Source organism: Phaseolus vulgaris, chromosome 3 (assembly GCF_051622355.1).
Source record: "Phaseolus vulgaris cultivar YP4 chromosome 3, ASM5162235v1, whole genome shotgun sequence".
NCBI lineage: Eukaryota > Viridiplantae > Streptophyta > Magnoliopsida > Fabales > Fabaceae > Phaseolus > Phaseolus vulgaris.
Window position 1 is genome coordinate 27,398,285 of NC_143500.1, and position 24,919 is coordinate 27,423,203.

A 24,919-nucleotide genomic window follows, 5' to 3' on the forward strand; every position below is an offset into this window, starting at 1 on the left:
CTTCGAAGAACTCGAAGGAGATAAGCGCAGTGGTGAGGAAAGTGATGTTGGCGTCTGCCACGCTCTTCCAGAAGAGGCACAGATCTTTGTCCAAGGCTCCTATGTTGTCAGGGCTTCTTGGCCTCCTGAAGCTTCCCTTGGATTCTTTATTTCCCTTGTTTACCCAATACAAGGGAAAGCCGTCGAGCAGCGAGGCGTCCTTGTCGTTTGGGCGCACTTGGACAAATTTACCTTTCCAATCCTTGTAGGATTGCTGGAAGATAGAGAAGATCGACCTCCCAGCAATCCCGTTCAGACTCACCCAAAGGCGATCTCCTGGATGCTTAGCTTCAAAAAGGAAAAGGAAAACGTCCACTGACGCTGGCAGTCCCAGATGTGCGCACATGATTTGAAACGCCCGCACGAATGCCCAGCTGTTGGGATGGAGCTGGGCGGCGACGATGTCGAGCTCGGTTAGTAGCTCCCTTTCGAAACGAGTGAAGGGAAACCTAAGTTTCACCTTCTTGAATAAGGTGGTGTATATGAAGCAGAACAACTCGCCGTTATTCCCTTTGTCGTCTGCACAAACTGGCATGTCGGGGGGGCAAGGTAGCACCATCATCTTGTCGTCGTGCTCCTTGTGAAATGACAGGTGGGGCTTGTCCCCTTTCTTCAATCGAAGAACTGTCCCAGCAGAATTTACTGAGGAAGTTTCCTTCAGCAAAGTCGAGGTGGCCCATGGGTACAGCTTTTTGTAGTCTGGGGAAGGAATGGAGGCACCTCCGGCGACCGGTGGAGTAGCCTGAGCCAGGTCAGGGCGAGAGGTTGCAGGCCTCTCAGCCTGGGAAGAAGAAGCACCAGGTGCTCGTGGGGGGTTATGAGCTTGAGACGGAGGGTTTCGTGACGAGGGAGGAGGATTTAGGGTGATCTTTGAGCGAGCCATCGCGGAAACTGCAAAGGAAAAAGAAAGGGAAAGGTGAGCAAGGTTCGCAGAGGCTGGCTCGATCGTGAAAGAAGGATGAAAAAACGAACGAACGAAGGTTCGTTGTAATGGAGACGAAGCCCTAAGTTACGAGAAGGGAGAAACAGGAGGAACAACCCACAGCGTATGCACCAGACAGTTAATGGATGATGCGAATCGGTTAAAATGCAGGAAAACTCAGCAGAAGAAGTAAAGGGAGTACCTTTCTATGATCAGAAGAACGAAGAAGGAAGTTGAGAATCCAGAAGGTTGAAGAGCGTCGTGGGTTTTCGCAGAAGAAACTCAGAGCGTTTGAGAAAGCAAAGAGGTGATGGAACAGTAGAAGTGAAATGGGTTTAAGGGTTTTTCAAATGGTTTTTGGAAGCGCAAACGACAATTAAAGGTAACCGTTGATGAAGCCACGTGTCAAGAGATTGGAAGAGTGTTTGGTGGAGTGTCAGGAAAGCAGAAAGTACAAACGTTTGGAATTCTGCGCCAGCGCCACGTAGATCGGTGGTTACGTGACCCCTTTAGTCTTTTTGCTGGGCAAGTCTTCGCTTAAGACTGGGGGGCTTGTGTACCGCCCTGGTAGTCGGGAGTAATGACGTGGCGTCGAGCTTTTATATAGGCGTGTTGGATGGGACACCTGGCTGGCAGAAGGGGAGGAAGTCGGGGGGTTCGCGTAGTCGCCAGTTATTAAGTTGGCGTGCTCCGATCTCCATCATACCTAAACCGGCGGTCACCGAGTTGAAGATGAAGTCGCCAAATGTGAACCCAGGCGACCAAGTGATTAGAGATCGCCGAAACAAGGACATCGCCGAAGATGAAGGCAGATAGACACTTCCCAACTGGCCAGAGGATGAGGTCGGTGGACAGCTTACTTGAACATATACGGTGAAACAGGTGGTGCAGATCATGAAGGCGGCCGGCGAGACCACAGGGAAGGTGTGTACGAAGGCACCCGAACTCGCCATCCAGAAGAGATCACGCTCCAAGGCAACTATGCACTGAGTAGTATCATGCATAAGTAACTTAGCCAAAGAAGAGTCAGAAGTAGCGCCCAAGTCAAGGATGCTCCAGGTGAAGGCACGTGTACAGCTGGATGCAAGCCACGTGTCCAGATGTGTAATTGCCAGGAGAGAGAAAGTGCCCAGGTATATAAGAGTTTCCAACGAACTTCTGAGGTACACACGTTCAGATTGTTTTCTTTACGCTTGCGAGTCTTGAGTACACCGAGAGAGAACTGGTCACGGTTCCTTAGACTTCTTGAGTTTTACTCTTAAGTAATTGGTGGTTCAGTCGCTGACTTGGGCGTCGGAGCGTGATCGGCCGCAGCGGCGCCGTTTCGTCTTTTGCAGGTTCTTGAGGTGGATCGCGGTGAAGGGCGGAGGCAAACACGACGCATACGTCGATCCAAGTTTGACTAGGCGAAGCTCCAGCGTTTTGGTCAACAAGCAGGATCATCAGGCGCCCACTGTGGGGCCGTGTAAAACCTGTTCCCATCCACAGTGTGAGTTCTTGGAGGTTTCTACGGTTTCTGTTTGGTTGTGTGCTGGTGCAACCATTTTCCACCGTTCGTTTGGGTTTTTGTTCGGTGAGGTGAAGTTTTTTGCTGCTTACGCGAGTTTTAATCGGTGAGATCTGAGTTCTGTTGCTCGTTTGGATTCTCGTGGAAGAAGCGTTGGTTTTTGGTGGAGTTGCGAGTTTCTGTGAAGGTTTGCTGTGTTCTTGAGGTTCTTCGAATTTTCGCGAAGATCTGACCGATTGATCGCTGAATCGATCGTCGCTGAAGAAGGTGTTGTTCATCGCTCTCTGATTTGTCAAGTTTTCATGAGAAAAATGAGAAGCAACCGTTCAAGTCCAGTTGCGCCCGTTGCTGCTGAAGGCGCCATGACTATGGCGCAGATGGTGGAAATCATGCGTTCGCTGCAGGCGAATGTGGAAGCCTCGCATATAGAGCAGGCAAGAATGCACGAGGACCTGGTCATCTCTCGGGCCAGGAATGATGAGCTTAGCAGAGTGACTGAGGAACTGCGTCAAGCTTTTCAGGAGCAGCGAGGACGTCCAGTCGCTGAAGAGGTCGCGCCGTCAACGCCGCCTTGCGTTTTCCCTATGCCTTTCGCTCAGGCGATTACGGACACGCCTATTCCTGCGAGTGTGGTACCTGTGAAGGCTGTTTTTACCGGCGTGGAGGATCCTGAGGCACATCTCACCACGTTCCATACGCAGATGATGCTGTCAGGAGGATCAGACGCTGTGTACTGCAAGATGTTTGTGAGCACACTCCAGGGAACGGCGCTGGAATGGTTTGTGAGCCTGCCTACGGGTCACATAACCAACTTCCAACAGTTTTCAAAGATCTTCGTCGAGCAGTACATAGTGAACAAGGCACCGCCCAGGGTGTTTTATGATTTGTTCGACATAAGGCAATATCAGGGAGAGTCCCTCAGGGACTACCTGAATCGTTTTGGGGCGCAGATGGTCCGCTCGCCAGCCAAAGACGAAGAGATGTTGGTCTACGCATTAAAGAAGGGCGTGCTGCCAGGACCATTCTGCGAGGCATTGATCAGGGCTCACCCTGCCACATTTGCTGAGGTCAGGCGACTTGCGGTGGCCCACATCGCCGATGAAAGTGAGGTCGCCGAGAAGAGGGGAAGCGTAGCTCCCGCTAGGCCACGTGCCCAGACCAGGATCCAGCCACAGAGGGTGCTGGAGACAGCGGCGGCCAGGAGGGATCAGAGGACTCGCCATCCTTACGATCCAAGGAAGAACAAGGGCAGGGGCCAAGGGCGCCCTCAACCAGCACGACGGGAGTACAATCGCCCGCCAAAGCACAAGTTTGTCATGGGATTGGCGGACCTGATCGCCATTCCCAATATATCAGCTAGGCTAAAGGCGCCCGAGAAGGTGGGCGACAAGGTGTTGGGACCAAAGCCAGACGCCTGGTGCGAGTTCCACCAAGGCTTTGGCCACACCGTGGACTCATGTTTGGCTTTAGGATACCAGCTCGACGATCTGGTCAAGAGCGGATTCCTCAACGACTACTTGCTGGATAGAAGGACGGGGGGCGCGTCGAGCTCCCACCCAGCAGGTGGTGAGGCTCAGCAGCACGAGATGCCTACCCACGGAGAAATCCACACCATTGCAGGGGGTTTCTCAGGTGGTGGATGCACCGCGTCACAGAGGAAGAAGTATGCGAGGTCTGTGATGACGGTGGATATGTTTGAGGATCACTCGCCGGACGTGGACATTACGTTCACAAAGCAAGATCTTCGGGACGTTGTGCCTCATGACAACGACCTCATAGTCATCTCGCTGATTACAGCAGGGAGGAAGGTCCACAGGGTTCTGGTGGACCAAGGAAGCTCAGCAGACGTGATGTTCTGGCCGACTTTCACACAGTTGGAGCTACCCCTTGACCAGCTCAGGCCCTATGGAGGGTGTTTGTATGGTTTCGTTGGCGACCAGGTGGAGGTCAGGGGGTACATTGAGTTGAGGACTACGTTTCGGATGAGGCGGGCTCGAGAACAGAGAAAATCAAGTACCTTGTCGTGAACGCTCCTTCAGCATACAACATTCTGTTGGGAAGACCCATGCTCAACAGAATAGGCGCCATACCTTCGACCCGGCACATGAAGGTGAAGCTGCCATCTATGGAGGGGGTGGTGATCACCATCAAATCCGACCAGAAGGAGGCAAAGAAGTGCTATGAGAATAGCCTGAAGAACAAGAGGTCCGTGAGTTAAGTGACAACCACCCCGCCTCCCGGTGTGAAGCCCAGGCCGACGGTAATAGAGGAGACCGCCGGAAGCGACGTGGTGATGGTAGATGCTGAGCTGGGGGAGGGGAACGCCGGTTTAGAGGAAGAAGAGGCGAGGAATCGCCCTGAGGAAGCGAGGGAGCTGGGAATCGCCAGGGCGGTGATCGCCAGAGAGACCAGACCAAAACCCGTCGAGCAGTGGCTCGAAAGGGAGATCGGGGGAAAGATCTTCAAGCTGGGAAGATCTCTGGAGACTGAGCTCCAGGACCAGATCGCCAAGGTGATAGAGCGGCATCTGGATGCGTTCGCATGGTCCGCTTCGGACATGCCCGGGATCGATCCCGACTTCTTGTGCCATCATTTGGCGAAAGACAACCAGGTGAGACCAGTGCGACAGAGGAGAAGGAAGTTCAATGAGGAGAGGAGGCAGGCGATTAGAGACGAAACCCGGAAGCTCCTCGCTGCAGGCCATATCAGGGAAGTCCAGTACCCTGAGTGGCTAGCTAATGTCGTGCTGGTGAAGAAGAGCAACGGGAAATGGCGCATGTGCGTCGACTTCACCGATCTGAACAAGGCTTGCCCAAAGGATTCGTATCCTTTGCCAAGCATAGACGCCTTGGTGGACAGTGCTGCAGGGTGTAAGCTGCTGAGTTTCCTGGATGCCTTCTCGGGGTATCACCAGATCAAGATGCATCCCATGGATGAAGAGAAGACTGCCTTCATGACCGAGAGATCGTGCTACTGCTACAAGGTGATGCCTTTTGGGCTGAAGAACGCGGGGGCCACGTACCAGAGGTTGATGGATCGAGTACTTGCACCAATGTTGGGAAGGAATGTGCAAGCGTACGTGGATGACGTGGTCGTGACCTCGCAGGAGAAGAGCAAGCACGTTGCGGACTTGGAGGAGTTGTTCACTACGATCGCCAAGTTTAGGTTGAAGCTGAATCCCGAGAAGTGCATCTTTGTCGTGGAGGCTGGGAAGTTCCTGGGATTTCTCTTAACTGAAAGAGGAATAGAAGCCAACCCTGATAAGTGCGCTGCCATCTTGGCGATGAGGAGCCCGGCTACCGTGAAGGAAGTGCAGCAGCTTACAGGTCGGATGGCCGCCCTGTCTCGTTTCGTGTCAGCTAGCGGAGAGAAGGGTCATCCGTATTTTCAGTGCTTAAGGCGGAACAACAAGTTTACCTGGACGAAGGAGTGCGAAGAGGCCTTCGTTAAGCTTAAAGAGTACCTGGCGAGCCCGCCAGTTTTGTGCAAACCGCTGGTGGGAACCCCTCTCAGGTTGTATTTTGTTGTGACTGAGAGGGCGGTGAGTGCGGTGCTCGCCCAGGACCAAGATCGGGCTCAAAAGCCTATTTATTTTGTTAGTAAGGTGTTGCAGGGCCCCGAAACGAGGTATCAGGCCCTGGAGAAGGCTGCACTAGCAGTAGTCTTTTCGGCAAGGAGGTTACGCCACTATTTCCATAGCTTCACGATACTGGTGATGACCGACTTGCCCATCCAGAAGGTCTTGAAGAAGCCCGACGTTGCTGGGAGGATGGTGAAGTGGGCGGTGGAGCTGTCGGAGTTTGATATTAAATATGAGCCCCGAGGTCCGATCAAGGGGCAGATCTTCGCAGACTTCGTGGTCGAGCTCTCGTCTGAAGCGACACGAGTTAAGGGGGATGACTTTCGTTGGGTGCTTTCAGTGGATGGATCGTCGAACCAGCAGGGTAGCGGTGCTGGGGTCATCTTGGAGGGACCCAACGGCGTGCTTATCGAACAATCCCTGAGGTTTGCCTTCAAGGCCAGCAACAATCAAGCAGAATATGAGGCGCTGATCGCCGGTATCTTGCTGGCTAAAGAGATGGGAGCTAGGGTGCTGATGGCTAAGAGTGACTCGCTGTTAGTCACGGGACAAGTAACAGGCGAGTTCCAGGCTAAAGATCCACAAATGGCGGCTTACCACTGGAGTATGTACAGGAATTGAAAAGTTCCTTTATCTCCTTTGAAGTGGTGCAGGTGCCCAGAGAGCAGAATGCCCGAGCTGACTTGCTAGTTAAGCTCGCCAGTTCAGGCAAGGGGGGTAGGCAGAGGACGGTGATTCAAGAAACTCTGAAGGCGCCGAGAGCATTTGTGGCAGATCACCTGGTTCTTCAAATAAGGAAGTCGACGGAGAAAGCGGCGAGGAGTCACAGATCCTTGACTCAAGAGACCTTGAGGTCGCCAAGAATAAGAGCATGTCAGGGAGAAAAGGTGAACATGACGCAGGTCTGCACGACCCATGAGCCAGACACCTGGGTAACACAGTACAAGCGATGCCTGGCGGATGGCCTTCTCCCGCTGGATCCGACGGAGGCTAGGAAGATAAAGAAGAATTCTAGCAAGTTCACAATGATTGATGGCGAGTTGTACAGGTTTGGGTTCACTCACCCACTCCTGGAATGTGTGCATGGGGAAAAATGTACAAGAATCATGGCCGAGCTCCACGAAGGGATTTGCGGAAGCCACGTCGGGGGTCGAGCTCTGGCCGCAAGGACTCTCCGTGCAGGCTACTACTGGCCAACAATGAGGGAAGACTGCAAGAAGTATGCGCAGTGCTGCAAGCAATGCCAGCAGCACGCCGATTGGCACAAGGCGCCTCCCGAGGAGTTGAAGTCGATTTACAGCCCTTGGCCGTTTCATACATGGGGACATCCTGGGACCATTCCCGCTGGCGATCAGGCAGATGAAGTACTTGGTGGTGGCGATTGAGTATTTCACCAAGTGGATCGAAGCAGAGCCAGTGGCCCAGATCACCGCGCACAAGATCGAGAGCTTTGTGTGGAAGAACATCATGTGCCGGTTTGGTGTACCCAAGCGCCTGGTGTCGGACAACGGGACTCAATTTGCAAGCCACCTGTTGAAGAAACTGTGCGAAGGGGTGGGAATTCAACAGGTATTTGCATCCGTCGAGCACCCTCAGACGAATGGCCAAGTAGAGTCAGCCAATCGAGTATTGCTGAGAGGTTTGAAGAGAAGGCTAGAGAAAGCCAAAGGAAGTTGGGCTGAGGAGGTACCCCGTATAGTTTGGGCGTACCACACCACCGAGCAGTCAGGAACCCATGAGACCCCGTTTAGCCTGGTCTATGGATGCGACGCAATGATTCCAGTGGAAATCCAAGAGAGCTCGCCGAGATTCCAGAACTTTGTAGCGGAAGACTCGAATGAGGAAAGAAGGCTGAATCTGGATTTGCTGGATGAGGTCAGGGAGGAGGCAAGAGTGAAGGCTGAGGCGGTGAAAAGAAGGATTGAACGAAGGTATAACTCGAAGGTGATGCCAAGGCAGTTTAGAGAAGGCGACCTGGTGATGAGGAAGGCCCACCAGTACGAGATGGAGAACAAGCTGTCGCCTAAGTGGACGGGACCGTTCAGGATAACCGAGGCGCTCGGGAACGGCGCCTACCGCTTAGAAACGCTGGAAGGAGGGGCGATTCCTCGCACTTGGAACGCCACACACCTCAAGTTATATTACAGTTAAAAGCGTTGTAAGTAAAAACGAACGTGTAGAGCTTTACAATGTTTCTGTTAAAACAGTTTGAAGGGGGCACTCTTTTTTCCCTTAGGAGGGTTTTTAATGAGGCCGCCCAATAAAGAAGAGTTTTCAAAGTTTAAAGTGTTTTAGATTGCATGCTTGTTGTTTTTCGAAAGTTTTGAAGAAAGACCTTGTCACTTATATGTGATTTAAGGCGAGTTGGAGTTATGTTGCATGCTTTCTAAAAAGTTTCTAAGTCCCCATCGCTTTTCGGCGATTGGCGGCATCAGTTAAAGTTTCAAGTCCTCATCGTTTTTAGGCGATCGGAGGCACCAGTTAAAAGACCTCAACGCCCTCGCGCGTCCTGAGGCGAGAAAGAGATAAAGACCTCCTCGCCGTCGAGCGAGTGCAGGCGAGTTAGAATGAAAAGTCCTCAGTGCTTCCAGAGGGGAGAAGATGTAACCTCTGGGGCAACGTAGAGGCACCAGTGAAAAGTCCTCAGTGCTTCCAGAGGGGAGAAGATGTAACCTCTGGGGCAATGTAGAGGCACCAGCAAAAAGTCCTCAATGTTTCTAGGGGAGAGAAGATGTAGCCCCTGGGGCAATGTAGAGGCCCGAGTTAAAGACCTTCTCGCCGATGAGCGAGTTCAGGCGAGTTAAAGACCTTCTCACCGATGAGCGAGTTCAGGCAAGATAAAATCCTTCTCGTCTCGAACGAGTTCAGGTATGGTGTAAAGGGTGGAAGAAGTTCGGAGGGTGGCTAAGGTAGGTTCGAAGAGAACGCCCAGCCACCCGATTCCTTGTTCTGAAGCTCAGGGAGGTAGAGAAGGATCCGAAAGGCGCCTTTACCCCCAGATGAGGGAACAATGGCCAAGTCGTGAGGGCAAGAGAAAGCCTACATCGCCAAGACCCTCTGGCGATCAGATTCGGGCGGTGGCACGAGCAAAGGCCCATTTAATGGAGCAGATCAGGTAAGTTGTGCCTTAAGCTGTCAGTTGAAGTGAAACTTGATGTTTAGTGAGTAGTTTTACGATGAAGTTCGCTGCTTTTAAAAGTTTACGAGTTGTTAGAATGTTATCGTTCGAAATTCGATAGTTCGAAGCAGTTAGTATACAATTGCGCTCGCAGAGTTACTAAGTTAATTTCGTCTAAGAGATTTGTGAGAGGAAGACAAAATTGACAAGAGAGATTATGTGAAGGAGCGGGAAATGTCATAACATAAGTGGCATTAGTTCAAAATACATGTACAGAAAAAGGGAAAAACCTATTACAAGTGAGTATGTGTAAAGGAGAAAGCATAGGAATAATGGATGGAGGGAAGCAACTAATCTTCAGAAGGAACAATCTTCCCGTCCACCACCTCGTTGTTCAGCGACACCATGGAGAGATCCAAGTCAGGGTACTGGCAGGCGAATTGTTCCAAGGCAGCATCGAACCCAGCAGCGAGGATCTGGGCAGAGCTCAGCTCGAGTTCTTCAATCTGCTTCTTGAGCCCCTCGTTCTGCTGTTATAGCTCTTCAGCTTGTTTCTTAAGTTCTTCAATTGTTTCCCGAGCTTGAAGGAGGTCCTCAGCAACCTTCTTGGATTCCGCCTGCGCCTGAGCCAGCTTTGTGGCGATCTTCCCATTTTCCTCTTTGGCCTCGGCGAGTTTGGCCATGGTGTCGTCTCTCTCCTTTTCAACCTTCCCCAAGAAGACCTCCCGATCTGCTGACCTCTTCTCAAGGTTTTTTACCTTGGCGGCATCTGCTTTGATCGACGCCTCCAGGTCAGCCACTTTGACGCGATAAGGGACCAGCTTGCTCTCCAGCTCGATCTTCTCTTGAGCTAAGAGCTGCACCTTATGGCATAGATAGGTGGCCTCCTTGCGTGCCACCCGAAGCTCGGTGCTCATAGCATCCTCCACTCGGGAGTGATCGATCTCCGCGAGCATGAGATTGCAGGATAACTTCTCCGCCTCGATCCTTATTGTGCGATTCTTCTCTTGGAGCACGAAGATGTCATCCTGGAGTTTTTTGCTGGAAGTCTCCACAGCTTTTGATATGATGGAGGGAAAATCCTCTGCCATCATCTTGAGTTTTGCTGAGAAGGGTTCCCACACTCTTTTGACCGCAAGGGAGAGGTCTGCTTGTGGAAGCACTGGGGGAGCCTGTTGCTGGTTCTCGCCACCACCTTCTTGAGTTGGCTGTTGAGTTGGAGCTTCTTGACGCGGTGGTGACGAGGGGGACTCGGTAATAATGATAGGCGAGTTGTGAGCGCCTTCATTCTCGCCTGGTGCGGCTTCAGCAGTTGAGGCGGTTGAAGGAGGACCCCCTCCAGCAGAAACATATGGCGTGGAGGCGCTCGGGGGGTTCTCCATGAAGTTGGGCTCAGCAGCCTCAACCACAGGAAATGCCGCCGCCAAGGGAACTGCTTGGACTGGCGATGTGGGAACTGGGGAAGGAAGCAGTGTTGGAGGTGGAGCTGGCGTGGAAGGTGGTGTTGATGTTGGAGGAGGAGGTGGAGCGGGTGGTGAAGAAGGCGCCACCCTCTTTCTTTTGGTGATGAGGCCATCTTCAGTTGCCTCATCGTCTTCTTCTTCATCCTCTTGGACCACCTGAGGGGTTTTCCTCTTTGGCTTCCTGAGGATGAGCTTTTTGCGTTGTTGGGCGGGCTGGGCCTCTGAAGGGGCTAGGCCTTTAGGGGGCGATCTGCCCTGGGCAGCGACGATCTCCACCACTGAATTTGGCACGGTCTGGGAACCCGACGCCAACCCATGGGCTCGGGCGAGCGCCCTCAATTCAGCCAGTTTTCCCTTGCCCAACATGAGATCTGCATAATACAAAGGTACATGGGTCAGCTCAGAGAGAAAGATAAACACATGAGTCAGTATGCAAGTAAAGCAGATAAGTGGTGCAAAAAATAAACCCAAGTCTTGTGCACAACAGACAAGACGCCCAAAAACAGTTAACAGAGGTATCGCCAAGAGCAATAACTTAGATATTGAGGTGAGCTCTAACCTATTCGAGCCTCGAGTTGGTCTTCGAAGAACTCAAAGGAGATAAGCGCAGTGGTGAGGAAAGTGATGTTGGCGTCTGCCACGCTCTTCCAGAAGAGGCATAGATCTTTGTCCAAGGCTCCCATGTTGTCAGGGCTTCTTGGCCTCCTGAAGCTTCCCTTGGAGTCTTTGTTTCCCTTGTTTACCCAGTACAAGGGAAACCCATCGAGCAGCGAAGCATCCTGGTCGTTTTGGCGTATTTGAATGAATTTCCCCTTCCAATCCTTATAATATTGCTGGAAGATAGAAAGGATCGACCTCCCAGCAATCCCGTTCAGACTCACCCAAAGGCGATCTCCTGGATGCTTGGCTTCAAAAAGGAAGAGGAAAACATCCACTGACGCTGGCAGTCCCAGATGTGCACATATGATTTGAAACGCCCTTACGAACGCCCAGCTGTTGGGGTGAAGCTGGGCGGGGGCGATGTCGAGCTCGGTCAGCAGCTCTCGCTCGAAACGAGTGAAGGGAAGTCGGAGCTTCACCTTCTTGAAGAACGTCGTGTAGAGAAAGCAGAACGACTCGCCATCGCTCGCTTTGTCGTCAGCGCAGATCGGCTCCTCAGGTTGGCAAGGCAGCACGGCCATCTTGCTATCATGCTCCTTGTGAAAGGAAAGATCCGACTGGTCCCCTTTCCTTAGTCGGAGTACCGCCATTGCAGAGTTTATCGAAGAAGTTTCTTTCAGCAGTGCCGAGCTGGCCCAGGGGTAAAGTTTTTTATAGTCTGGAGTGGGGACGGAGGCTCCTCCGGCGACCGGTGGAGTAGCCTGAGCCAGGTCAGGGCGAGAGGTTGCAGGCCTCTCAGCCTGGGAAGAAGAAGCATCAGGTGCTCGTGGTGGGTTGTGAGCTTGTGATGAAGGGTTTCGTGACGAGGGAGGAGGATTTGGGGTGATCTTTGAGCGAGCCATCACGGAAACTGCAAAGGAAAAAGAAAGGGAAAGGTGAGCGAAGGTAGCAGAGGCTGACTTGATTGTGAAAGAAGGATGAAAAAAATGAACGAACAAAGGTTCGTTGTAATGGAGACGAAGCCCTAAGTTACGAGAAGGGAGAAATAGAAGAAACAGCCCACAGCGTATGCACCATACAGTTAATGGATGATGCGAATCGGTCAAAATGCAGGAAAACTCAGCAGAAGAAGTAAAGGGAGTACCTTTCTATGATCGGAAGAACGATGAAGGAAGTTGAGTATCCAGAAGATTGAAGAGCGTCGTGGGTTTTCGCAGAAGAAACTCAGAGCGTTTGAGAAAGCAAAGAGGTGATGGAACAGTAGAAGTGAAATGGGTTTAAGGGTTTTTCGAATGGTTTTGGAAGCTCAAACGACAACTAAAGGCAACCGTTGATGCAGCCACGTGTCGAGCGATTGGGAGAATGTTTGGTGGAGCGTCAGGAAAGCAGAAAGTACAAACGTTTGGAATTCTGCGCCAGTGCCACGTAGATCGGCAGTGACGTGACTCCTTTAGTCTTTTCGCTGGACGAGTCTTCGCTTAAGACTGGGGGGCTTGTGTACCGCCCTGGTAGTCGGAAGTGGTGACGTGGCATCAAGCTATTATATAGGCGTGTTGGATAGGACACCTGGCTGGCAGAAGGGGAGGAAGTCGGGGGGTTCGCGTAGTCGCCAGTTATTAAGTTGGCGTGCTCCGATCTCCATCATACCTAAACCGGCGGTCACCAAGTTGAAGATGAAGTCGCCAGATGTGAACCCAGGCGACCAAGTGATTAGAGATCGCCGAAACAAGGACATCGCCGAAGATGAAGGCAGATGGACACTTCCCAGCTGGCCAGAGGATGAGGTCGGGGGACAGCTTACTTGAACATATACGGTGAAACAGGTAGTGCAGATCATGAAGGCAGCCGGCGAGACCACAGGGAAGGTGTGTACGAAGGCACCCGAACTCGCCATCCAGAAGAGATCACGCTCCAAGGCATCTATGCACTGAGTATATCATGCATAAGTAACTTAGCCAAAGAAGAGTCAGAAGTAGCGCCCAAGTCAAGGATGCTCCAGATGAAGGCACGTGTACAGCTGGATGCGAGCCACGTGTTCAGATGTGTAACTGCCAGGAGAGAGAAAGTGCCCAGGTATATAAGAGTTTCCAACGAACTTCTGAGGTACGCACGTTCAGATTGTTTTCTTTACGCTTGCGAGTCTTAAGCACACTGAGAGAGAACTGGTCACGGTTCCTTAGAGTTCTTAAGTTTTACTCTTAAGTAATTGGTGGTTCAGTCGCTGACTTGGGCGTCGGAGCGTGATCGGCCGCAGCGGCATCGTTTCGTCTTTTGCAGGGTTCTTGAGGTGGATCGCGGTGAAGGACGGAGGCTAGCACGGCGCATAAGTCGATCCAAGTTTGACGAGGCAAAGCTCCAGCGTTTTGGTCAACAGGCAGGATCAAATACCTTATGATAATATTGCATCAATAATGGATCTTTTACCTGATAATCTCCTCGTACATGTCCCACTGAGAGTTGAGAGTCACTTTTGCAAATGACATTTTCGACTCCCATGTCTCTGGCCAATAGTAATCCTGCAATAAGAGCTTCGTATTCGGCCTGGTTGTTGGATGTTCTGAACTCGAATCTCAATGCCATCTCTATTTGGAAGTTGTCTGGTCCTTCAAGTACTATCCCTGCTCCGCTTCCTTTTTTGCTTGACGCACCATCTACATATAATATCCACTGTTCCTGCTGTGTTGTTGTCGGCATCTGGATGATGAAATCTGCAAGGGATTGGGCTTTGATTGGTCCTCTTGGTTCATATTTGATTCCATATTCTGAAAGCTCCATTGACCATGTCACCATTCTACCTGCAAGTTCTGGTTTTCTCAAAAAAATTTATATTGGATAATCTGTCCTCACAATTATCTGATGATTCTAAAAGTATGGCCGAAGACGTCTTGCGGCGTACACCAGTGTTAAGGCAACTTTTTCAACCTTGGGATATCTGGTTTCGGCATTTTGGAGGGATCTACTTACAAAATATATTGGTTTTTGGTCCGGGTTCTCTTGGATTAATGTTGCTCCTATGGCTTCATTTAAAGTTGCTAAGTACACTATGATGGGTTGGGTCGACTCAGGTTTAACTAGGATTGGTGGTTCAGCTACCATACTTTTGATTTGAGAGAAGGCTTGCTCACACTTTTCACTCCACTCAAAGGTTTCATATTTTTTTAATAAGTTTACTATTGGTTTAGTTTTTTCAGCTAAAATTGGTAAAAATCTTGACAATGAATTTAGTTTTCCCACTAGTCTTTGCACCTCTTTCAGGATTTTTGGATTTCCCATCTTCATAATTGCTTCGCATTTATCAGGATTTGCCTCAATGCCCCTGTTGGTTAGCATAAAACCCAGAAATTTTCCACCTTTGACGCCGAACACACATTTTTCTGGATTGAGACGTATATTGTATTCTCTTATGCGTGCAAACACCTCCTCAAGGTCTCCCAAATGTTTCTCTACTTCCTCCGACTTCACAACCATATCATCCACATATACTTCCATGTTCTTTCCAATTTGATCTTTGAACACTTTATCCATCAATCTTTGATATGTTGCTCCAGCATTCTTCAAGCCGAAAGGCATGACTTTATAACAATAATTTGCAGTATCTGGGGTAAAAGCTGTTTTTGGAACATCCGGCTCATACATTTGTATTTTGTTATACCCTAAATAGGCATCGAGAAAGCTCATCATTTCTTGTCCAGACGCCTCATCTATCAATCGGTCTATGTTGGGTAATGGATATGTATCTTTCGGACAAGCTTTATTCAAGTCTGTATAATTTGTACACATTCTCCATTTTCCATTCGGTTTTTTGACTAGCACCACATTGGAGAACCATGTCGTGTACTGAGCTTCCTTAATGAAACCAGCTTGCATTAACTTCTCGGTTTCTTCAATTGTTGCTTTTCGTCTTTCTTCACCCAACTTTCTTCGTTTTTGAGATATCGGTCTCGCTTCTCGACATACCGACAATTTGTGACAAATTACCTCTGGATCGATTCCAGGTATATCAGATGGTTTCCAAGCACACAAGTCTTTGTTGTTGCGTAACAATGTGATAAGTTTGTTTAACAATTCTTCGGGCAAACTTCCACTTATATAAGTGCATTGCTTCTCGTCCCGGCCCAATACTACAGCTGTGGTCTCTTCTTTTGGTTCTAATCTTTCGTCATTTAATCTTGGGTCCAAATCTGCCATTGCCACCATTCTTTCGGTATCTTTGTGTGCCTTCAAATTCATCTTCAAACCTGCTGCATAACATTCTCGAACATCTTTTTGATTAACATAGACCGTTGCTATCTCCCCCTTTTCTGTTGGAAATTTCATAGCTAAATGTGGTGTTGAAACTATTGCTCCCAACTTATTCAAAGAAGATCGCCCCAACAACACATTATATGATGTAGAATCATCCACCACCAAATATCTGATTTTGATCTTTTTAGTCTTATTGCCTCTTCCAAATGTGGTCATCAAATCAACATATCCTTTCGTGCTAACTCTCTCCCCTGAGAAGCCAATGATTTGTTCTCGGAAAGGCACAATATCTTCTTCTCTTAGATGCAACCTTTTGAAAGTATCCCAAAATAAAATATCAACTGAACTCCCCTGATCAACCAAGGTTTTCATGACGGCATATTCGGCTATCTCTACTGTTATCACCATAGGATCGTCGTGATCAGGATCAATTTCTTGAAAATCCTCATCTGTAAAAAGCATTGGTGGCAAAGTTCTTCTTTTGAAAATATGATTAATGGTCCTGATACTTCTCCAATGTTGTTTCCTTGCTGATGATGATTCCTTTCCAGAGAAACCACCTGAAATTGTATTTATAAACCCCCTGACGGGCCTCCCCAAACTTTGTTCCCTACTTCGCCTTACTAACTTTGTGTTTTGGTAAGTTCTATCGTTTCTTCCTTCCGACCTCCCACCTCTTCTATCATCTCTCTTTTCTACTCTTTTATTTTCTCTTTCAAATCTTTCCACCCTTCTCTCTCCTGTCTCACCCCCTCTCAATCTTCTCTCCGGACTTAACCTCAGTCTTGTATTTCCTCCTCGAACAAAACGTTTCAACTGCCCAGCCTGAATTAATTCCTCTATTCTATCTTTCAACCCAACACACTCCTCTGTATGATGGCCATGATTTTTATGATATTCGCAATGTTTAGTGTGGTCTGCCCTTTCCGGTGTTCGCGCTTTTCTAGGTGGTGGTATTATCTCTGCCGCCATGGCTTCTTGTAGGACTCTTGTTATATTTGTATTCAAGGGTGTGTATTGCTGGAACTTTCGGCTTCTGAATTCTTCTCTGGCTCTTCTAGCCATAGGTCCACTTTCTCTTTCTATCACCTTTCTTTCACCTCCATCAATCCTTGCCTGATTTCGAAACTCTCTTAGTTCTTCCATTTGCATGAATTTCGATGCTCGCTGTCTTAACTCATCCAAATTGGTCGCAGGTTTCTTGCAAAGACTATCAGCAAACGGTCCTGGTTTCAGTGCTGTTATCATATGATGCATGGTAACCTCTGGGCTGAGATTTCGAATTCCCAGGGCAACTCTTCCAAAGCGTTCCATGAACATTCTTAACGACTCTCCCTTCTCTTGTCTTATATTTACCAAAGCAATCGAGGTTAGATGATGAGGACGACTGGTTGCGAACTGAGCTCCAAACTTTTCCACCAATGTATCAAAACAGTTTATACTTAAGGGTGGAAGACGTGTGAACCAACTTAATGCTGCTCCTTTTAACGTCGTAGGGAACACCCTGCACATAACAGCATCGTTCCATGTATATAAACTAATTTGTGTGGTATATATTGCGATATGTTCATCAGGGTCCGTGCTTCCGTCATATTTGTCAATAGTTAGATTTTTCCAATTGTCAGGCAGTGGAGTATCAACTATAACGTCATAGAAGGGATGTTTCCTTGAAGATGCCCCTGCGAAAACTTCAGAATCTCCAAGCAATCTTCTTTTTGTCTGGGAACTCTCATTATGATGAATCCTCTCATTGACTTGTGCTCTTAGCTGAACAGTTTCAAAAGATGAGTTCAAAACTGTCTCCTCTTGTAACTTTCTCCTAATGCGTGCGTTTTCGGCCCTTAGCACACTCAATTCTTCTTCATTACTCTTTTTTAACATCTCAAACTCCTTCTGCAGCTGTATCAACATTGTCATTGGCATGCTAACGTTATCTGCCTGCTCTCCTCCTTGTTCTTCTCTTTGATCCATCTTGTCTTCTACCTTTTTCAACTATTTCTCGGCCCCACGGTGGGCGCCAAAATGTTCTTACAACAGGGACCAAGAACACTAGAACCAGATTGACAAGACGATCTTTTATACAAATCTTCCGATCTTGGGCTGGACTCTCGGTTTCCTCTTGGGCTGAACTCAGTTTCTTCTTGGGCTGGACTCTCGGTTTCTACTCTCGGCGGGTACTCTCGGCTGCTCCTCTCGGTAGGTACTCTCGGCTGCTCCTTCACACAAGTGGGGGGGTGTACCTGCAAGTCGCTCTGATGCCAAAGTCAGAAATAGTTCAATAGTTTTCAGATAAAATCACTCTTACCTTTTTCTTACGCTGACCTCCTATAGGGTTTCTTTAATGGGCCTTCTACATTACTTTTGGACTTTCTTTCTACACCTTTTTATTACTTATACACCCCCTCATGCAAGTTTCTATCTTAATTGGGCTTTATTATAATGTCTATATTATCCTTTCAGGTTTCGGTCCAGACCTCTCGGTTTTAGCTTATCACTTTGGTTGTTTAATATTTAGTTCTCGGCTTATACCTCTCGATTTTAGCCTACCAATACAAAAACTATTCTTAATTGTAGGAAATTTGTATCAGACATTGTGTCTAATCTCAAATTGACCTTAAATATAAGAGTATTTTGTGCCATTATGTTTCACATTCTAAGTCTAAAAAATGTAGTATCTCTTAACTTCTTGCACTCTTACTAATTTAGGATGTTTTGTTAAGATATTTTTTTTTATTGATAATAAATGTAGATTAATTTAGGATGTTTTGTTGAGATTTTTTTTTTCTGATAGACAAATAAAAATGAATAAATATAGAGATTTTAGGGTGTCGAACCCTTATTTTTGTACAAGATCATCAGATTGCAAAATGAATTAAGATTTGATACTAGGATGTATTTTGAGACATAAGTGCCACTTAAATTAGCTCAACTTGTATACTAAATAACAAAATGAGTTTAGGAAATATGAATGAGGCAATATAAAGAGAGTTTGTGGCTTATATTCTAATATAGGAACTCAGAATCTCTGGTTCTTATCATTCTCTGAACATACTTTATATACATTGTATATAACCATATAAATACAATCTTTTGTTGCTGAAAAAATATTTTAAATTAATATTAATGAAATTAAATTATGTTTACTATTTTTAATTGGGGCAAATAAAAATTAATATTGATATTAATGAAATTAAATTATGTTTACTGTTTTTAATTGGTACAAATTAAAATTAAAATTGATATTAATGAAATTAAATTATGTTTACTGTTTTTAATTGGTGTAAACTAAATATCTGTCTTTATATTTTATTCCAAAGTTAAATTAGGATAAATTCTTTCTCCACCTCTAATACCCTTTTCTATACACTTTTATATTAATATAAAAAGTCAATTTTAATCTTTTTTTTTTAATTTTAAATAGTCATAAATGAAACACAACTTCATTTTTTTTAATAGACTTAATTGTACCTCATATATTTCTTTAAGTTGCATTCTATTCTTCTTTGACTTTGAGATAGCAATTTCATTATTTTAGCATGTGTGAGAGGAGTTCACAAAAATATTCATTGTATTTAATATTTCCAAATACGAAAATATTTTTGTTTTATTCAATGATCTAAGTATTAAAATATTTTTTTTTTTTTTACTTCATTTTGCACAATTTTTTGTGGATTTTGTGGTTTCAAAAAAATGACTAGAAATTTAGAAAAATAAAATGTTATTTTCACTCAAACTAATAATAAAAATAAACATATTTTTTAAATATCTTTCATTTTTATTTGATTTAGTTTTTTCATTATTTGAAGAGAAATAGTTTAATCATTATTAACTTATATTTTTATAACACACATAGACTCAAATAACTTAATACTCTTATTTAACTTTTCATTGCATTTAAAAATAAACAATATCAAAAATATTTTTTAAAATAAAAAGAAATCAATTTAAATGTGACATTTTGTTAACTTTGTTTTGTTATAGAAAAGTTTATTGGAGACATTTGGACTTTTTAGTCACTTTTTATTTATTAAAAAATTAATGCAAATTAGACTTTGTTAATTTTAGTTTGTGTTTTAATTGAAGGGTATTGTTAGAATTAAAGTGAAGTGTAAGAGAAGATACGAAGGTAGAATGAGAATTTACCTAAATTAGACTTAAAATGAGTTGTTTGTTTTTCTTTGAAACACTAACTTGACATCATATTTGGAAGTGAAAGAACTATGATTTTTTTCCAATGTACTCTTACCATAAAGTTCAATGTATTATTAATTTAATAAATAATTCATTCTCTTAATTACGTACTAGTGTTACAAAATTTATTGGTGAAAGCCAATTTTATAAAGTAAATGTTTCAACCTCAAGAACTTTAATATAATACTATGTATTAAAATTAATAGTAATATTCAAAATATTATTCAATTTAAATTTCATAGACTTTTACCAAGAGATATATTCAGACGTATTTACGTTTTAAGTATGATTAGTATGTCAAACTTTCAATCTTCACGAAACATCAATATATTACCATTGACGAAGACTTAACATGATTTTCCACTTCTTAGGTGAAACAGTTGATAATTCATTATAACGTAGCAAAACAAAATCCCGAATTCATGTTAGTATATTGAATAGAATATATTGGTCAACTTTGTTGCTTATTTGAAGCAATTGGGTAAGTTAATTGATTAATTAAGATAGGAACTTGGTGATGGAGGTTGAAGATGACCAAAACCAGTTGTTAATTCAATTGCGTGAGTTGTGTTCATACGTCTATGCAAGATTTAGATTTCTATAACTTATCCCATTGTGACGTTTTGCATACGACATTCATCAATTAATGTTCTTCCTTTCAACTACCCATAATTCAAACTTTCTTTCAAAATGGTCAATCATATTTTGGTTCCTTCTTCATGGTTTAATTTCAACCCCTAAACTAAATGCATTTTTTTTATAAATATATGAAAGAACGAAAAGAAAAGAAAATTTGAAAGAAGAAAAAAAAGGAGATTCTTCTATTCTTTTTCACTTTCTTTCAACCAATACGTACTCTTGTTTCCCTTTCTTTTGTCTTTTTTTTTTTAAAGATATTTAAAAAGCCATAGAAAATTATACAAAATCACAAGCTTTAGTTGGGTTTTCAATGTTTCACATAAAGATATATCAGTATTGTGTGATTGATTTAACAAATTATTACATCCTTTCTTTACTTAAAGGTAATATATAAAAATAATCAAAGATGATAAAATTACGAAAAAGAATACAGCATTCCACAGTTACCTTCTTCTACATGACCCACAAACAAATCAAGAAAAAAAAAGTTTCTAGATGCGAGATTTTATTTGTTTTGAAATTTGAACAATTTTATTCTTAAAAAACATATTATAGAGTTAAAGAAAAAAAATATTTAAATTATTTTTAGTTTTGTCTAAATTTTTTTGTTGGATATACTGTAACATATATAAATTTTAATTGAATATAATATATTTATAGAGTATACTCTTTTTTCTATGCTTTCTTGAATGTGTATAAAACTTGTACACAAGCAATCATTACGGTTATATATTTTTCTAGTGTTATTTGTTATTTCTCATTGTAATCTTTTGCATGCATCTAGGAATCAAAGTTATTATATAAATTCTTCCGTGGACCCTATCACCTTATATAAAAAAACAAAGTGTTCCTTTTGAATGGGAAAAATGCACTTAAAAATTATGTGTAACCACTTGTTGACAGAGAGGATAATAGTTGAAAATTGTAACAATTTAAGAATTCATGTGAATCGGAAATCTTTTCAAACTAACATTCAATAAAAAATCAATTTTTATGTCAAATCATCATCTTAAGATGATATATAAAGAGGAAATAATTTTATTAAATATTTTTGGAAAAATTGTATACCTATAAATTAAATTGATTATTAGTATTTTATTATAATAACTACACTATTTTCTATAGTATTTATCAAAGAATAGCTAACTAATTATTTTTTATAAAATATATTTTAGGACTCATATACAAAATCTTATTCAGAAATTCTAATTCAATTTCCCTCTAACTAGCATGTTGATTTTTTCGAAGTAATAAAACCCTTTATTTTATATACGAGTCAATTTTTTTTTTTAAATCTATCATCTTTTTGACTAGCAAAATAAAGTCAAAATTACATTAAATTGGAGATATTTTATAAAATTAAAAAAATTATTATATTTAAAATATTTTTTATTATTAATAAAAAATTATAAAATAATTTTTAGTTGATATTAATAAAATTTTAACTATTTTAAATTAATCTTTATTAATCTTTTAAAAATTAATTTAATATATAAAATAATATCATTTTATAATATTTTATTAACAATAAAAACCACATTAAATATTAATAATTTTTTAATTTTTAAATTAGTATGTAATTTAATCAATATAATCACTATTTTTAATTTTTAAATTTAGTTATTATTTAATAATTTTTTTACTTTATATATAAATTTAATTTTATTAAAAAAAGTAAATATTTTTTTAATTTCATGTTTGCAGGAAATAGAAAATCACAGATATAATATTGTAAATATATAAAGCTTTTATGAAGAACAAAACTTTTTCTATAATATAAGATTAAGTTCTCCGGGGATGGTGATGTCTAGTCATTCTTTTTTTTTTCTCTCTCTCTCTCTTTCTCTTTAACATTTATAGTATTTCCACTACGCTTATCACCAAGTTATTGTGGTGTTGGTTTTGTTTAAAAGTGTTTGCCAAAAATCAATTAGGAATTGTCTATTAATCCCATAATAATTAGGGTCTGCAACTTTGATTCTGGAAACTCGTTGAAATGATGATTAGGGTGAAATAAAAATGATTGATTCGTACGTGTTCACATGATGTGACATAAGACAATTAGTTCTTATCCTCCAACAAGAAATTACCAACCTAGAGGTCATGGATGTAACACTCATATTGTCTATGCAGTGTGGACACATGCACATATAATAATACAAACAAAATCAGAATCTAAGATTACAAAAACCAAGTTATTTAGCTGGTAACCAAAAATATCTCTAGTTTGAAATGGAAGTACGTATCCTCATGTTGATTTTCCATATGAAAACCTTGTATATATAAAATATTCTAACATAGACCATGAGCTGTGTCAGGCTCATCACAATCACACGTCCACACCAACTACTAACAAGCAACTGTTCAAACCAACTCTAACGTGCAGGAAACTCCAACTCATTTGTTTCTAAACTTTTCTGGTTTCATTGCCTTTCCCTCAAGTCCCTATCCACCTATATATATATCTGCACAATATCATTGTTGAAACTATATCCTTATCTCCCTCCATTTTTCCTCACTAGCTGCTGTCAAAACCAAGTTAGCAAACCAACATGTCTTCTACAGACAAGCCTGGAGACACTGAACACAGACCAACTTCATCAACTCCAGCTCACGCACCTGCTGGTGTTGATTACTTTAAATTTGATGTCATCCTAAGGTTTTTGTTGTTTGCAGCATCCCTTGTATCTGTTGTGGTCATCGTCACTGGTAATGAAACTAAATTTCTACGCCCAGCCAAGTTCAGATACTCACCAGCCTTTGTGTAAGTTGGAGAGTTACTCAACTTTTTAGTAGATTGGCTAATTTATTATAACTGTCTGAATAAGTTTCTCAACGAATACTAATACTTCCAAAAAAATTATAAATTGGATGATGTTATTTGCATAAAATTTAAAACTTATGATGTATAAATTAATTTATGTTTTTCTTTTGAAAAAATAATTTTAATATATGTACAGATTAGTTTTAGTTCGTAAAAGGAACTTAATCCATCGTTTAGATAGAGGTTTATCTGTAACTGTCTTGCTACTATGCCTCTTTATTGTGGTTATAACTGCAACATGTGACATCAAAATGACAATTTTTTTGTCATGAAGGTTTAGTGACAAAATTGATTCACCAATTCCTTATATATGATAAAAAAAAAATCCTTAATTTTTTGAGAGTTAAATAGGGATGTAGGAGTATCCAAGTTTGTATGCCTGTAGCCAGAATGTAGACACAGATAAGGGATGTATACCTTAATTAGATGTAAACGACAAAAAGACATACAGGTTCCCATGTTTCAGGCATTATGGGGTTTCAAAGGAAGAACCAATGCTATCTATGTATTTTTTTTCCCCATTTTAAGGTTTTGCTTTATGTATTTTTATCGTATTTCCAAAAGGTATTGTCAGAAGCTCGCCAAAACCTTTTCAGACGAACGTGTTGATTTTCTTCAGTATTACATATATTAATATTCTTAGATAAAACGTTGAAATTTTATGTACTATTTGATATATCCATATGAGAAAGTGATTCCAAGTGGGGATATAGATATTGGTATCTTTCTATGTGAACAAGGATGTTTCTTTCGTTTTTTGTACTCGTTTGTTACTTAATATAGCATCTAAAATTTGACGAGTTCCAAGCTATAATAAGGATGAGTCAGAGTGGTCCATGATGCACGCGTAGTGTCTTATTGTATTTATAAATCCAAAGTCTTCCATTTGCATACAGCTATTAGGTTATTTATTATAATAGAATGGCTTATTCTCACGGACACTTTTTGTCAAACAAGTCTTCTTGTTGTTATTATGGAGCTGCCATTTGACACGTAATGTGATACATACATGCAGATACTTTGTGGCTGCATTGTCCGTAGCAGGCCTTTACAGTATCATTACAACTCTTGCATCACTCTACGCCATTAAAAATCCAGCCCTTAAAGCAAAGTTGCTCCTCTACTTTATCTTATTGGATGTGGTAATTAATCCAATAAACCATTTTTTCTTCACCTTGCAATTCCTCTTCTCTTCAACTCGCTTGCTTTCATAACAAATGATTGAATGACAATGCTTTTTTGCAGCTTATATTGGGGATAATAGCCTCAGCAACAGGCACAGCTGGGGGTGTAGCATATGTGGGTTTGAAGGGAAACAAGCATGTCAACTGGAATAAAATTTGTAATGTTTACGACAAGTTCTGTAAACATGTTGGTGCCTCCGTAGCAGTGGCTTTGTTTGGAAGCATTGTGACAGTCGTGCTCATTTGGCTTTCAGCTTACAGCCTTCATAGTCGAGTTCCCAAGTAGATGGAAAGAACATGGATCATGCATTCTGCGTATTTATTCACGTTTTCATTTATAGTTGCATTGTTTATAAAGTTAGTGTGCTCAGCAATTGTTAAGAGTGTGTAGAGAACTTGATGTGTTGCTTCAGTTGTGTAGATTATTTCGTAAATCAGTGTTTCCCCTCGAGGACTCGGTTGTATTTTACATGACATTCGTGCTATAAATGATTTCAAATTTTTCATTATACATGCTCCCACAAAAATACAAATAGAAAGTCGTGTTATTGATGCATTAAAGTAACTGGAAGTAGAAGCCAATGCTGCAATTACTAAGGATTAACAC

The 24,919-nt window shown here is 43.1% G+C and overlaps 2 protein-coding genes across 2 annotated transcripts; one reads left to right on the forward strand and one right to left on the reverse strand.

The window, feature by feature from the left end:
• Positions 1-14,091: 14,091 nt before the first annotated feature.
• On the reverse strand, positions 14,092-17,445 carry LOC150028760 (uncharacterized). The gene has a single exon (XM_090300102.1). The coding sequence runs from the start codon at positions 17,443-17,445 to the stop codon at positions 14,092-14,094; it is 3,354 nt and encodes a 1,117-aa protein (XP_090156228.1).
• A 5,088-nt stretch (positions 17,446-22,533) lies between these two features.
• Positions 22,534-24,821, forward strand: LOC137806966 (CASP-like protein 1D1). Its single transcript, XM_068607369.1, has 3 exons — positions 22,534-23,068; positions 24,144-24,270; positions 24,374-24,821. The coding sequence occupies exons 1-3, from the start codon at positions 22,857-22,859 to the stop codon at positions 24,596-24,598; spliced, it is 564 nt and encodes a 187-aa protein (XP_068463470.1). The 5' UTR covers positions 22,534-22,856; the 3' UTR covers positions 24,599-24,821.
• Positions 24,822-24,919: the final 98 nt, after the last annotated feature.

What these genes read in the sequence shown, in the direction of transcription:
- LOC137806966 (XM_068607369.1), top strand. Translation starts at nt 22,857, where the DNA reads ATGTCTTCTACAGACAAGCCTGGAGACACTGAACACAGACCAACTTCA. An exon ending in AGATACTCACCAGCCTTTGT is followed by an intron (nt 23,069 to 24,143) that starts GTAAGTTGGAGA and finishes ACATACATGCAG; the next exon opens with ATACTTTGTGGCTGCATTGT. An exon ending in ACTTTATCTTATTGGATGTG is followed by an intron (nt 24,271 to 24,373) that starts GTAATTAATCCA and finishes GCTTTTTTGCAG; the next exon opens with CTTATATTGGGGATAATAGC.
- LOC150028760 (XM_090300102.1), bottom strand. Translation starts at nt 17,445, where the DNA reads ATGGATCAAAGAGAAGAACAAGGAGGAGAGCAGGCAGATAACGTTAGC.